At 44.7% G+C, this 14821-nt stretch overlaps 1 protein-coding gene across 3 annotated transcripts in view; it reads left to right on the top strand.

Moving 5' to 3' along the window:
- LOC118375808 (guanine nucleotide-binding protein G(o) subunit alpha-like) overlaps nucleotides 1–14821 on the top strand; it is a 36488-nt gene that overhangs the window by 10714 nt on the left and 10953 nt on the right. For all 3 annotated transcript variants that reach the window (XM_052519612.1, XM_052519611.1, XM_052519613.1), the window contains 2 exons: nucleotides 1454–1614; nucleotides 10580–10708. In XM_052519612.1, the coding sequence (XP_052375572.1) occupies nucleotides 1454–1614; nucleotides 10580–10708 (290 nt within the window). The remainder of the gene's footprint in view (nucleotides 1–1453; nucleotides 1615–10579; nucleotides 10709–14821) is intronic.

The raw sequence follows: 14821 nt of genomic DNA, 5'->3' as shown, positions 1-14821 counted from the left end.
AATTCCATTAACGGTCGTATGTAGCTGCTGCTCATGTTGGCATCTGTACTGATGGTGCAAAAGCCATGACAGTGAGACATAGTGGAGTGGTAATGCGTGTACAAGCAGTTGCTCCCGACGCCACTTGGGTACACTGCAGCATCACCGAGAGGCTCTTGCTGCCAAGGGAATGCCTGAAGCGTGAAAGGTGTTTTGGACACTACAGTGAAAATGGTTAATTTTGTTAAAGCAAGGCCCCTGAACTCTCGTATTTTCTGCACTATTCAAAGATATGGGCGACGACCATGTAACACTTTTACAACATACAGAAGTGCGCTGGTTATGAAGAGGCAAAGTATTGACACGCTTGTTTTTTAAATTGAGAGACAAGCTTACAATTTTCTTTACTGACCATAATTTTCACTTGTCTGACCGCTTGCATGAAGAAGAGTTTCTCATACGACTGGCCTATCTGGGTGATGTTTTTTCTCCCCTGAATGATCTGAATCTAGGATTAAAGGGACACTCTGCAACTATATTCAAGGTGCGGGACAAAATTGAGGCTATGATTAAGAAGATGGAGCTCTTCTCTGTCTGCATTAACAAGAGCAACACACATGTCTTTCCATTATTGTATGATTTTTTTTGTGTGCAAATGAACTCAAGCTTACGGACATTATCAAATGTTATATAGCGAAGCACCTGAGTGAGTTGGGTGAATAATTACGCAGGTTCTTTCACGATACGGATGATACAAACAACTTTCATGCCCTGCCTCCAGTCCACTTACTGATAAACTGAACAAGAAAGCCTCATTGAAATTACAACAAGCAGTTCTGTGAAAATGGATTTTAATCAGAAGCCACTGACAGATTTTTGGATAGGGCTGCGCTCAGAGTATCCTGCCTTGGCAAATTGTGCTGTTAAGTCACTGATGCCCTTTTCAACCATGTACCTATGTGAGAGTGGCTTCTCGGCCCTCACTAGCATGAGAACTAAATACAGGCACAGATTGTGTGTGGAAAATTATTTATGATTGAGACTCTCTCCAGTACAACCCAACATTGCAGAGTTGTGTGCATCCTTTCAAGCACACCCTTCTCATTAACCTGTTATTCACAATTTTTGATGAACAAATAAGGTTTAATATGTAAGATGGTTAAATAAAGAGCAAAATTATTGATTATTATTTGTTCCCTGGTCCTATAAGAGCTGTTTGTTACTCCCCACGAGCCGGGTTGTGACAATCTCACACTCATTCTTATGTTTTAATGTATCATTTTGTGTGTGTGTGGGGGGGGCAGGCTTACAATGATGGCAAAAAAACATTTTGAGGGTGCGCTGTCCCTGGTGCTAGAGGGGGTACGCAGCTGGAGATGGATGTTTGAAGGGGTACGGGACTATAAAAAGTTTGGGAACCACTGCCCTGGAGTATCAGTGATCATGAAGCCCTCTTCCTGTTGTCCCCATGCAGGCCCATGCCCGCTCTGTTCTGTCCTGTGGCCAGTGTTTCGGGGAGGATGGGGAGCTGCTGCCGTTTGTGGCCCTGTCTTTCTGTGCTCTCTGGGCCGACCAGGGTGTGAAAGCTGCAGCTGCCAGGGGCTACGAGTTCCAACTCAACGACTCAGCGCTCTAGTGAGTATCTTACATGTAGTGTTGTCACTGTACTCAGTATCACAGTTCTCTGAAGTATGATCATGGCAAGGAACAACATACGGAGCGCACTGAATTTCATGATGAAACAGTGGAAGTTGATAGAAATGCTGCGTTTTGGTATCAATTTATATTTGAATCAACCTCTGTTGGAGAGCGAGGTAGGGGTAGTGTTGTCTTTTTCACTGTCGTCACTCGCATCCTATAATTTAAGGTATAGCAGAAAGCATATGACATAAAGCAGGTTCTTAAAGGCTCAGAGTGTAATAGTCTGTCTCGTGGCTGCTTTTCTTCTTTGCCATGGGAAATGAAGAACCGTGCTACTGGTGTTGTGACGCGTGTTCTATCTGCGCCGTCCCACCTCATTCAGACTGACTGGACCGTGTGGATCCTCCCAGGTCTTACAAGGGAAGCCTTTGCTTACTTCCTCGTCGATTATACACATAATGGGATTGTAGCAAAAAATACATCCGTCACAGGAAATGATTCTCCTGACATTTTGCTGAATTGACATTTTTAATTGGTCCTTCATTATAATGTCATGTCTGCGGAATATCTTTGTAAACGTGGTTGGTTAAAAAAAAGGACATGGGGGGGGGGGAAGACATGAGAATTAAGTTTGAAATGCTTGTGTGTCTAGTGAGCAAGTGAGGAGATGATAACTGGCGTGTTGTGATTGGGCTAATTGGTTAAAAGACTCCTGACTGTCTGCGTTGGGCTAATTGGTTAAAAGACTCCTGACTGTCTGCGTTATGAACTAAGCAGCGGCCAAGTGTTCTGCTTCACAGCAATTCAGCTTTACTTTACCCACCACCTGTTGGGCAGTTGTCAGTAAGGTGGCATTAGAGGGGTATGTATGGGTAAGGTGGCATTAGAGGACTATGTATGGGTAAGGTGGCATTAGAGGACTATGTATGGGTAAGGTGGCATTAGAGGGCTATGTATGGGTAAGGTGGCATTAGAGGGCTATGTATGGGTAAGGTGGCATTAGGGGGCTATGTATGGGTAAGGTGGCATTAGGGGGCTATGTATGGGTAAGGTGGCATTAGGGGGCTATGTATGGGTAAGGTGGTATCAGGGGGCTATGTATGGGTAAGGTGGCATTAGAGGGCTATGTATGGGTAAGGTGGCATTAGAGGGCTATGTATGGGTAAGGTGGCATTAGGGGCTATGTATGGGTAAGGTGGCATTAGGGGGCTATGTATGGGTAAGGTGGCATTAGGGGGCTATGTATGGGTAAGGTGGCATTAGGGGGCTATGTAGGTGGCATTAGGGGGCTATGTATGGGTAAGGTGGCATTAGGGGGCTATGTATGGGTAAGGTATTAGGGGCTATGTATGGGTAAGGTGGCATTAGGGGCTATGTATGGGTAAGGTGGCATTAGGGGCTATGTATGGGTAAGGTGGCATTAGGGGGCTATGTATGGGTAAGGTGGCATTAGGGGGCTATGTATGGGTAAGGTGGCATTAGAGGGCTATGGGTGTGGCATTGGGTAAGGTGGCATTAGGGGGCTATGTATGGGTAAGGTGGCATTAGCATTAGTCTAGTGAGCAGGGCTATGTATGGGTAAGGTGGCATTAGAGGGCTATGTATGGGTAAGGTGGCATTAGAGGGCTATGTATGGGTAAGGTGGCATTAGAGGGCTATGTATGGGTAAGGTGGCATTAGAGGGCTATGTATGGGTAAGGTGGCATTAGAGGGCTATGTATGGGTAAGGTGGCATTAGAGGGCTATGTATGGGTAAGGTGGCATTAGAGGGCTATGTATGGGTAAGGTGGCATTAGAGGGCTATGTATGGGTAAGGTGGCATTAGAGGGCTATGTAGGTGGGGTATGTATGGGTGGCATTAGAGGGCTATGTATGGGTAAGGTGGCATTAGAGGGCTATGTATGGGTAAGGTGGCATTAGAGGGCTATGTATGGGTAAGGTGGCATTAGAGGGCTATGTATGGGTAAGGTGGCATTAGAGGGCTATGTATGGGTAAGGTGGCATTAGGTGGGGCTATGTATGGGTAAGGTGGCATTAGGGGCTATGTATGGGTAAGGTGGCATTAGAGGGCTGGTATCAGGGGGCTATGTATGGGTAAGGTGGCATTAGGGGGCTATGTATGGGTAAGGTGGCATTAGGGGGCTATGTATGGGTAAGGTGGCATTAGAGGGCTATGTATGGGTAAGGTGGCATTAGAGGGCTATGTATGGGTAAGGTGGCATTAGGGGGCTATGTATGGGTAAGGTGGCATTAGGGGCTATGTATGGGTAAGGTGGCATTAGGGGGCTATGTATGGGTAAGGTGGCATTAGAGGGCTATGTATGGGTAAGGTGGCATTAGAGGGCTATGTATGGGTAAGGTGGCATTAGAGGGCTATGTATGGGTAAGGTGGCATTAGAGGGCTATGTATGGGTAAGGTGGCATTAGAGGGCTATGTATGGGTAAGGTGGCATTAGAGGGCTATGTATGGGTAAGGTGGCATTAGAGGGCTATGTATGGGTAAGGTGGCATTAGAGGGCTATGTATGGGTAAGGTGGCATTAGAGGGCTATGGGCTAGGTGGCATTAGAGGGCTATGTATGGGTAAGGTGGCATTAGAGGACTATGTATGGGTAAGGTGGCATTAGAGGGCTATGTATGGGTAAGGTGGCATTAGAGGGCTATGTATGGGTAAGGTGGCATTAGAGGGCTATGTATGGGTAAGGTGGCATTAGAGGGCTATGTATGGGTAAGGTGGCATTAGAGGGCTATGTATGGGTAAGGTGGCATTAGAGGGCTATGTATGGGTAAGGTGGCATTAGGGCTATGTATGGGTAAGGTGGCATTAGAGGGCTATGTATGGGTAAGGTGGCATTAGAGGGCTATGTATGGGTAAGGTGGCATTAGAGGGCTATGTATGGGTAAGGTGGCATTAGAGGACTATGTATGGGTAAGGTGGCATTAGAGGGCTATGTATGGGTAAGGTGGCATTAGAGGGCTATGTATGGGTAAGGTGGCATTAGAGGGCTATGTATGGGTAAGGTGGCATTAGAGGACTATGTATGGGTAAGGTGGCATTAGAGGACTATGTATGGGTAAGGTGGCATTAGAGGGCTATGTATGGGTAAGGTGGCATTAGAGGGCTATGTATGGGTAAGGTGGCATTAGAGGGCTATGTATGGGTAAGGTGGCATTAGAGGACTATGTATGGGTAAGGTGGCATTAGAGGGCTATGTATGGGTAAGGTGGCATTAGAGGACTATGTATGGGTTTGCCAGCCAGAGGGGTTGGCGGTGGATCCACATGTATTGCGACGTTACCCAGCTCCAATTTAATCTGCACCAGTTTATTCTCGATTTGTCCTCTTTTTGAATATACTCCTGTATATTAGACTGCTTATGTAGATGGCTACTTAAACACCATGGCGTCATTCTCTGTAGTTGGAGGTATGTGTGCGTTTTACATGTTCCTAAAACAGGCCCCTGCCCTGAACTGAGGTCATGCTCAGAATAGTTTTTTATTGTTGTTCTGGTGTCATAGACACACATCCTCTCTTGTGGGGGTTGATCAGCAGCGTTTCTAAGCATGTGATATGATGGGACATAGAACCACCTCCTTGGGGAGGACGCAATTTGGCGCTTCATGTGAAGCGCGGCGGGTTTTTACGACATTTCGTTTCAAGTGTCATCAAATCTCAATTTAGTGCCTCTTTATGCCTTGTTTTCAGGGACATTACCTTTGCTGAATGGGGTGTTGTTCAAGTGAAGTGTGGATTATGATGATGTGGGTTTGGGTTAACGGCAGTAGCATTCTGCTCTCTTTAGTTATGTTTCATACTGATGTTGTGAGTTTTATTTGATAAAAAATCTATTTAATATAATTTGCCCTTATTGTACCAGGTAAGTTGACTGAACATTCACATTTACAGCAATGATCTGGGGAATAGTTACATGGGAGAGAAGGGGGGGGGAATGAATGAGCCAATTGGAAGCTTGGGATGATTAGGTGGCCATGATAGAATGAGGGCCAAGATTGTAAATTTAGCCAGGACACCGGGGTTAATTCCCCCCCCCCCCTACTCTTAACAATAAGTGCCATGGGAATATTTAGTGAAGACAGTCAGGACACCCGTTTAATATTCCATTCAAAAGACTGATCCCTACTCAGTGCAATGTCTCGGTCACTGTCTTGGGACATTGATCTTTTTTAGACCAGGGTAAGAGTGCCTCCTACTGGCCCTCCAACATCCAATTGTGCAAGTTCTCCCACTTCAAAAGATGAGAGAGGCCTGTAATTTTCATCATAGGTACACTTCAACTATGACACACAAAATGAGAAAAAAAAAATCCAGAAAATCACATTGTAGGATTTTTTATTTATTTATTTGCAAATTATGGTGGAAAACTTTTGTTATTGACCAAATACTTTATTTTCCACAATTTGCAAATGAATTTATTAAAAATCCTACAATGTGATTTTCGGGATTTTTTTTTTTTCTCATTTTGTCTCTCATAGTTGAAGTGTACCTATGATGAAAATTACAGGCCTAATCTTTTTAAGTGGAAGAACTTGCACAATTGGTGGCTGACTAAATACTTTTTTGCCCCACTGTAACTAATTAACTAGGAAGTTGGGGAACCAAGGAAAAATATTCAGATTACAAAGTTATAATTTCCTAAACTTTTCAGATATTTTATCTGATCAATTAGTCTTCGAATTAATGAATTATTTACTTTACCTCACGTTAGTCTCATTCCAAATGTCGTAAATTGTTGGTTATCTGCACGAACCCAGTCTTCACCATAAGTCATCCATACATCAATTGTCTTAAATCATTTATTTATTACTAAGTACTTCACAGAAATGCATAAACAAACAAAGAAGGTAAATGTAATGATAGGAAAATGCGCCCTAATGGGCTAAACCGGCAGGGTGGCTTGTTAAACACAAAGGGGAAGTGGGGAAAAAAAGGGGAAGTGAGGGTCGACTAAGAAGTCACTACAAAGTGATAACTATAACAATTGAAATGCTAATCCTTTACACATGAACGCTCACTCATTCGGGAACAATTGCAATGAATATTTATATTTACGATCAGTGTGTCGTCTTGATCGCTGGTGAAAAGTTTGTCTTTCTTTGAATTGTCAGTCTCTCTCCCTCTCTCTGTCTTGTTTAGAGATAGTTCAAAGTGACATTCGTTATAGAATGGATGTTTCGGCGGTTGTCGTTCTTCGCGTTCAATGATACTGAATTCCTAGCTGCAGACTAGTAATTACTGTCAAAGACTTGTTCTTATTCTGTCGGTATCGATAGTCTAAGAGTTTAACCACGTGGGATGGTTAAAAGATTCAGCAATGGTCTACAACCTTTGTACTCCCGTGATTGAGAGAAACATGATCTGCTGATAATTTCTCAAATGTGGGTTTTATTCGGAAGGGCAGAAAAGGGGATGTCCCAGGATGTCTGACCCTAACTGGGCTCAGGGGGGCGGTCCTCTGATTTGAGTTCAAATCAAAAGGGAATTGTATTTTTCTTCATTAAACAGTCCAAAATCACATTACACAATTATACAAACAGTATCATACTCACTCATTCATCTTATACAACAATTAGATGTAAACCTCATATCTGAGGCTATTATATAAACAGCGTTACGGTAATGTGTCCACACCGTCTCCCATGAGCTTCCCCAAGTTGTGACAAACGGACCAGTTCGTAGCTGGATTCTTCACCGATCTTTTACACTTTCTCCGGAACATGACATTTGTTCGTACCTCAAATTCTGTGAGGTGGAAGGATTTCCTTTGTTCTCCATGAAAAACTACTGTGTCCATTAGGTATTCTCAGGAATTTACGACCTCTGACCACAGCAGCCTAGTTGAATGAGGCAAGGGGGAGGCAGGGAGAGGGGGATGGAGTTGCTATACCCAAAGAGGCCAATGTGGGTTTTTAGAGGAGGCTGAGGAACTGGAACTGTTGGCTTCTGTAAACACTGCCAACCCAAGCTGAAAAGAACTCTGCTTGTACAGTCCATCCCCATCACTTTGAAGCTCTGCTTCCAAACTCCTGATCCTTCAAGACAGCAGCCCAGCAGAGGATAGCAGTGGGGTGTGGGTGTCATGACCGTACCCAGGCTTGGTGTCCTGTTTGAGGGTGCCAGGTTGGATCAACCCAGCCCCCCCCTCCACTACAGCTGAACCTGCCTGGAGCTCCCGCCCCTGTAGTCTGGGCCTCCGTGGCCCACTGACATGCCACTATGGCCTGCCGGACAGTTTGACGTGGGCTTCATGGCCGCCAGACCTGGGTTGAAATGGTATTTATTTTATTTTGAATACTTTAGCTGCGCTCAATTGAACTTGTCTTGGGCAATAGAACCAATGGAATAGCCCCTGCACATCCGACACACTCCAGGCCAGGTTCTATCAAACGCTCAATGTATTTGAATGGAAACTAATGCTATTTAAACCAGGGCCTGTTGACCACAACTCAAAATCCCCAGTGCCATGTAGGGAGTGCTGCATTCGGGGAGGGTGTGAGGGCAGAAGGAATGGAGGGAGGGAGGGTGTGAGGGCAGAAGGGAGGGAGGGAGGGGGTGGTTGTGCATCCTTGGTGGGTGACACAATGAGACTGGACCGGAATGTCTGGAATGCCTGGCTCGTGGCGGTGTAGTGCAGCGTGGGTGGGTAGGAAGGTGGTTGGCGGGTACCTCTCCGTCTCACCCTGGAGGTATCACTTTACAGCGCTTCGTGACATTCTCTACTGCGCCAGCTTGTGTGTGTTGCTTTGTGAAAAGTGCTAATTGCTGTGTGATCAAAAGGTCAGCTCCAATATGTCATGTTATTCCTCCCCCTTAGATCAACACTACTCATTTGGCCTTTCTCTTCTAATGGTTGTCTGTACCTGTTTATTGTGGCATGAGAAGTGACTTGTTGTTTTGACGTGTTCTAATGATGAGTTTTCTCTCTTATGGAAAGGACTTTGCTTTTAGACCTCTGCTCAAACAGTCAGACTATGGTAACACAGCTATGACGTTATACCTTCAAAGTATTCCAGTAAGAAGCTTGCATTGATATGGCTCATGAACCTGATTTGCATACAATGAGTGAAGGTGTGTTTACACGGAACATGCTTTATAATTGTAAAGACTGGTCATTTCCCTAAGGCTTGGTGTGTTTTAACACCATCACAGTTTTGGATGTTTTTGACGATCCCTTATCACTATGGACATCTTCTGACTCAAGTCCCCTTGGATCCTACGGATGAAGTAAGTTTTCCATGAACACGTTCAACACAAAGAATCTCTCACAGAATTATTTTTGTGTGGACGTTTGTCTGATCACCTAGATTAGAATGCTGGTCCTCTGGTGGTGGATCCCACCTAGCTAGCCACTTGGTGGACTGTCCTCTGGTGGTGGATCCCACCTAGCTAGCCACTTGGACTGTCCTCTGGTGGTGGATCCCACCTATCTAGCTACTTGGACTGTCCTCTGGTGGTGGATCCCACCTTGCTAGCCACTTGGACTGTCCTCTGGTGGTGGATCCCACCTATCTAGCCACTTGGACTGTCCTCTGGTGGTGGATCCCACCTAGCCACTTGGACTGTCCTCTGGTGGTGGATCCCACCTAGCTAGCCACTTGGTGGACTGTCCTCTGGTGGTGGATCCCACCTAGCTAGCCACTTGGTGGACTGTCCTCTGGTGGTGGATCCCACCTAGCTAGCCACTTGGTGGACTGTCCTCTGGTGGTGGATCCCACCTAGCTAGCCACTTGGTGGACTGTCCTCTGGTGGTGGATCCCACCTAGCTAGCCACTTGGTGGACTGTCCTCTGGTGGTGGATCCCACCTAGCTAGCCACTTGGACTGTCCTCTGGTGGTGGATCCCACCTAGCTAGCCACTTGGACTGTCCTCTGGTGGTGGATCCCACCTAGGTAGCCACTTGGTGGACTGTCCTCTGGTGGTGGATCCCACCTAGCTAGCCACTTGGTGGACTGTCCTCTGGTGGTGGATCCCACCTAGCTAGCCACTTGGTGGACTGTCCTCTGGTGGTGGATCCCACCTAGCTAGCCACTTGGACTGTCCTCTGATCTCCCACACTCCCAAATGACTGCTTAATTTAGTTATTTCTCTCCCATCTGTCTCTGTCGCTCAGTACAAGTTACTCATTAAACTGCCTCGGAGACCATATACTCATACAACTCATCATTTTTGCATACACTACCGTTCAAATGACTATTGTAGCTGGAAACGGCAGATCTTTTTAAATGGAATATCTACATAGGCGTACAGAGGTCCATTATCAGCAACCATCACTGTGTTCCAATGGCACGTTGTGTTAACTAATCTGAGTTTCTAATTATAAAAGGCTAATTGATCATTAAACCCTTTGCAATTATGTTAGCACAGGTGAAAACTGTTCCGATTTAAAGAAGCAATTAAACTGGCCTTCTTTAGACTAGAGTATCTGGAGCATCAGCATTTGTGGGTTTGATTACAGGCTCAAAATGGCCAGAAACAAAGACTGACTGACTTCGGAACTCGTCAGTCTATTCTTGTTCTGAGAAATGAAGGCTATTCCATGTGAGAAACTGAAGATATTGTACAATGCTGCGTACTACTCCCTTCACAGAACAGCAAAAGAGGAACTTTGCCTAGAAGGCCAGCATCCTGGAGTCGCCTCTTCACTGTTGATGTTGAGACTGGTGTTTTGAGGGTACTATTTAATGAAGCTGCCAGTTGAGCTTTTCTATCATAAACAAGGACATTTCTAAGTGACTGCAAACATTTGGAGTGTAATCTCAATGTAGTAATTTTATTTTTACTCTGTTATGCACTGATTAATGCATCAATAAAATATAATTTTGAACATAATTCACCATGTTGGTATTATTTTTTTAAATCAACATTGTTCTTCAGTTAAACCATTTACAGTCTTAAAGCTGTTTTTGTTTCTTTTGACTGTCGTTTCCTCTGCCTTTCCCAGTTTCTTTGAGAACATAAGTCGGATCATCTCTCCCAGATACATTCCCACTGAGACGGACGTCCTGCGGGTGAGAGTGCGAACCTCCGGAATCATCGAGACTCAGTTTCCAGTCAATCACATGGTTTTCAGGTAAGGAATGGTTTTCACTGGCTCATGTGAGAATTGCCTTGTCTAAACCAGTCCATAATTAATCTACCCATGAATCTTGTTCAATACATTCATCTTGCTTTCTAAATGTTATTTTGCATATGTTCTTTATAACAAATGTACACCTCCTTTGTCTTACTTCAGAGTATAACTAACAACTCTGTTATAATGATGTCATAAGACAATGACACCCATTGATACCTTGAGAAAATATTCTGTGTGATCATACATTCTCAGTTCAGTGGCATCGTGTTATATCTGTGGGTGGTGTTGTGAATGGGTTTGTGGTATGGCTGTTTAGAGCGGGTCTGTGTCATACTGACAACACTACATGATTACACGCGACGGGGTGATATTTCAAAAATAATTCTGCTTGCCAACTTCCTCTGGTGATCGTTATCTTATGGTTCCTTGAGTATGACCATTTTCAAATGAGCATTATTATGAATGTCCATAGTGCTTCATCTCAAACCAATAGAATATTCTGTATTGACTCATTCTAGTAAACTGTAGTATCAAGACGATGTCCCCTCTCCGCCTCACATATGTGTATGAAAAGCCTCTGTAAGTCTGGTGTTTCAGCTGTGTGTGATTGTAAAAATGGCTTCAGACAAGTTGTCACAGTTTTTCTGGCTTCTTGGTCTCCTGATGCGCAGAGAGGAGAACTGTGCAGGAAGATTGTCGGTGAATCACTATCACGTCATAAGAGAATGTCATGTATTCTAGTTCTAACCGATGGGAACCACTTTCCCAACATGCAGTACTGTTTTCCAGAGGCTTGAATTCATAACTACAAGTGTTCCCAGATGTGCTCCAACCCAGTGTGACTACAAAAATGACCGTTGGGCATGACGTGACTATTCCTAGAAAAATAAAAGGATCACTCGGATGTCTACCGTGATTTTAATATGTACTACAGGGGCAAACAGAAATTAAGACATTTGGCTTGTCAGACACCTTCCTCAGAGCCATGAATTAATCTTTGTTTTTTTTGGCTTGGCTTGGCTTGGCTTGGCTTGGCTTGGCTTGCTGTGACATGGAGGGGTGGGTGAAACTTAGTGAATCATACCGCAGCCATATAACTTTGTTCCCACAATGTGATGCCATGGACAAAGGGCACAAAATTGCATAAATGGATGAAGGCAGCTAAGAAAATGAAGGAATTTTTGTACTTTATTGGTAATATTCTAATTTATATGATGCTAATATAGTTTTAGTTTTGTGTTTCTATGGAACCATGTATTTCTTTTTACTTTTCCAAACACCCCCTCGGTTTAATTTCTTCAATAATGAAATGTATGCGTTTTAAATCAAACCCCTAATTTCCAAACCCCCCTCGGTTTAATTTCTTCAATAATGAAATGTATGCGTTTTAAATCAAACCCCTCATTTCCAAAAACCCCCTCGGTTTAATTTCTTCAATAATGAAATGTATGCGTTTTAAATCAAATCCCCTTACATCTGCATGACTTTTCTTGAAATCTCCATGCAATATCAATGCCTCTAACTTCCCAGTCAAATGTTTTTATTCAATTGGTCTTATTGAATGATGAATGTGGCCAAATGTTTCACGTGAATAATAGCCAGGGGAAACTACGTGGGCAGTGAAGGTGGAGTTTGCCATTGTAATGAGTACTGTAGAGCCGAGGGTGAAATATTATTCCCCGCTTGCAAAATGACTGTGCCCATTGAAAAACAATTTCACAAAAACGTGGGGATGCATTTGTGCAGCTCAAGTTCCATCTATGAACTTGAGTGGTTACATTTCACCACCTCTATCCTTCAGCTTTATAGCAAACCAAGAGCGGGGCTTCTGTTTGACTGAAAAACACATGTATGTTTCAGTGTAGTAAACAGTTGAGTATGCCTTGTGATTTTCAGAATCATTTGTTGGACTTTTCCCAAAGTGTCTTGGTACACAAAAGGAGCATGCTGATCTCCAGGGTGGGAAGGGGTTGGGTTATAAACCAGCCCTGCTGATTTCCCTACTCTCTGGGCTCTAATGTCCCATGGTGGCCCCATCTGGCCCTTCTCACGACTTAGCGAGGGGTCCCTGAGGAGTGCTAGCAGACACCCCTCAACAGCTGCAAGGGAGGCGGCATACTGAGGAATGAATCAGACCTATGAGATATTGATGTCCCTCGCTCATGCACTCGCTCTCTCTGCGCTTCTGAGCGAGAAGGAATAGCAAGAGGTTTCCTCCTAATGGCCACTAAATCCCCTCCACACCCCTTCTCTCCTTGCTGATTCTCCTTGTGCTGATTCTCCTTGTGCTGATTCTCCTTGTGCTGATTCTCCTTGTGCTGATTCTCCTTGTGCTGATTCTCCTTGTGCTGATTCTCCTTGTGCTGATTCTCCTTGTGCTGATTCTCCTTGTGCTGATTCTCCTTGTGCTGATTCTCCTTGTGCTGATTCTCCTTGTGCTGATTCTCCTTGTCTCCAGCCTTCTGAACACGTCATGTCATCATGCTTCATCTCCACTCTTGTGTAATTCCACGTAGAACCATGATCAATGACACTACCAGGTATTAGACGTGGATACAGTTGGTTGTGAAACAGAACTTCAGCAACATTAAATGTCAACTTTTATTTTTTTCTCATCACGACAAGCAAAACTTTTATGAATGTGTATCAGAGACCCAGTCATGTAGCAGTCTTGTAATGGTTCCAAAAATACTCTACCTCAATGACTTATCTCAGGGATTGCTGCTGTAGCCTGGTAGTCCAGTAATTAGCTAACTCCTCTCTGTGTTGTCATACAATGAACAAACACACATGACACCTATGGAAGAGCTGTATGCCGTATGGAAGAGCTGTATGCCGTATGGGACCAGGCTGTATGCCGTATGGGACCAGGCTGTATGCCGTATGGGACCAGGCTGTATGCCGTATGGGACCAGGCTGTATGGGACCAGGCTGTATGGGACCAGGCTGTATGGGACCATGCCGTATGGGACCATGCCGTATGGGACCATGCCGTATGGGACCAGGCCGTATGGGACCAGGCCGTATGGGACCAGGCCGTATGGGACCAGGCCGTATGGGACCAGGCCGTATGGGACCAGGCCGTATGGGACCAGGCCGTATGGGACCAGGCTGTATGCCGTATGGGACCAGGCTATCTTTGCGTTGCCCGATTTTAAAACAAAATGTGACCCCAGAGACACGACGTAAGTTTGTCTGACAAGGGTCGTGTAATCACACTCCTGGCGACCGTCAGATGCAGATTGGTCACTATCACAATGACCTGTGCCACCAAGACCCTGAGCTTCACAGGGATTCAACATGGAATACTACTTTTCCAGTTCGAGAGTTTAAATGTTTTACCCAGAATGCTCTACTCCTACTCTGTGCTTTAGACAATCCTCAGTTGTTGGTTACAGCACGTACAATAAGGGACCAGACTGCTACTATCTTGTTGTTCATCCCTAGAGACTGGAGTACAGTAGGCCTATTCCTGTGCTCCAGTGTTTGCTGGTGTCGCTGGGTGTAATATACTCTGAACAAAAATGGATCACAGAAATGTTTCATATGCACAAAAAGCTTCTTTCTCATTGAGTGCACATATTTGTTTACATCCCTGTTAGTGAGCGTTTCTCCTTTGCCAAAAGAATCCATCCACCTGACAGGTGTGGCATATCAAGAAGCTGATTAAACAGAATAATCATTACACAGGTCCACCTTGTGCTGGGGACAATAAAAGGCCACTTTAAAATGTACGGTTTTGTCTCAATTCAATGCCACAGATGTCTCAACGTTTGAGGAAGGGTGCAATTGGCATGCTCACTGCAGGAATGTCCACCCAGAGCTGTTGTCAGAGAATTCAACGTTCATTTCTCTTCCATAAGCTGCCTCCAACATCATTTTAGATAATTTGGCAGTACGTCCAGCCAGCCTCACAACCGCAGACCAAATGTATGGCGTCATGTGGGCGAGCGGTTTGCTGATGTCATCGTTGTGAATAGTGCCCTATGGTGGTGGTGGGTTTAGGGTATGGGCAGACGTAAGCTACGGATAACGAACACAATTGTATTTTATCGATGGCAATTTGAATGTACAGAGATACTGTGACGAGATCCTGATATTGTCTTGCCA

Source organism: Oncorhynchus keta, chromosome 5, assembly GCF_023373465.1.
Source record: "Oncorhynchus keta strain PuntledgeMale-10-30-2019 chromosome 5, Oket_V2, whole genome shotgun sequence".
Lineage (NCBI taxonomy): Eukaryota > Metazoa > Chordata > Actinopteri > Salmoniformes > Salmonidae > Oncorhynchus > Oncorhynchus keta.
The sequence above is the reverse complement of the archived record's forward strand: the minus strand, read 5'-3'. Positions and strand labels throughout refer to the sequence as shown.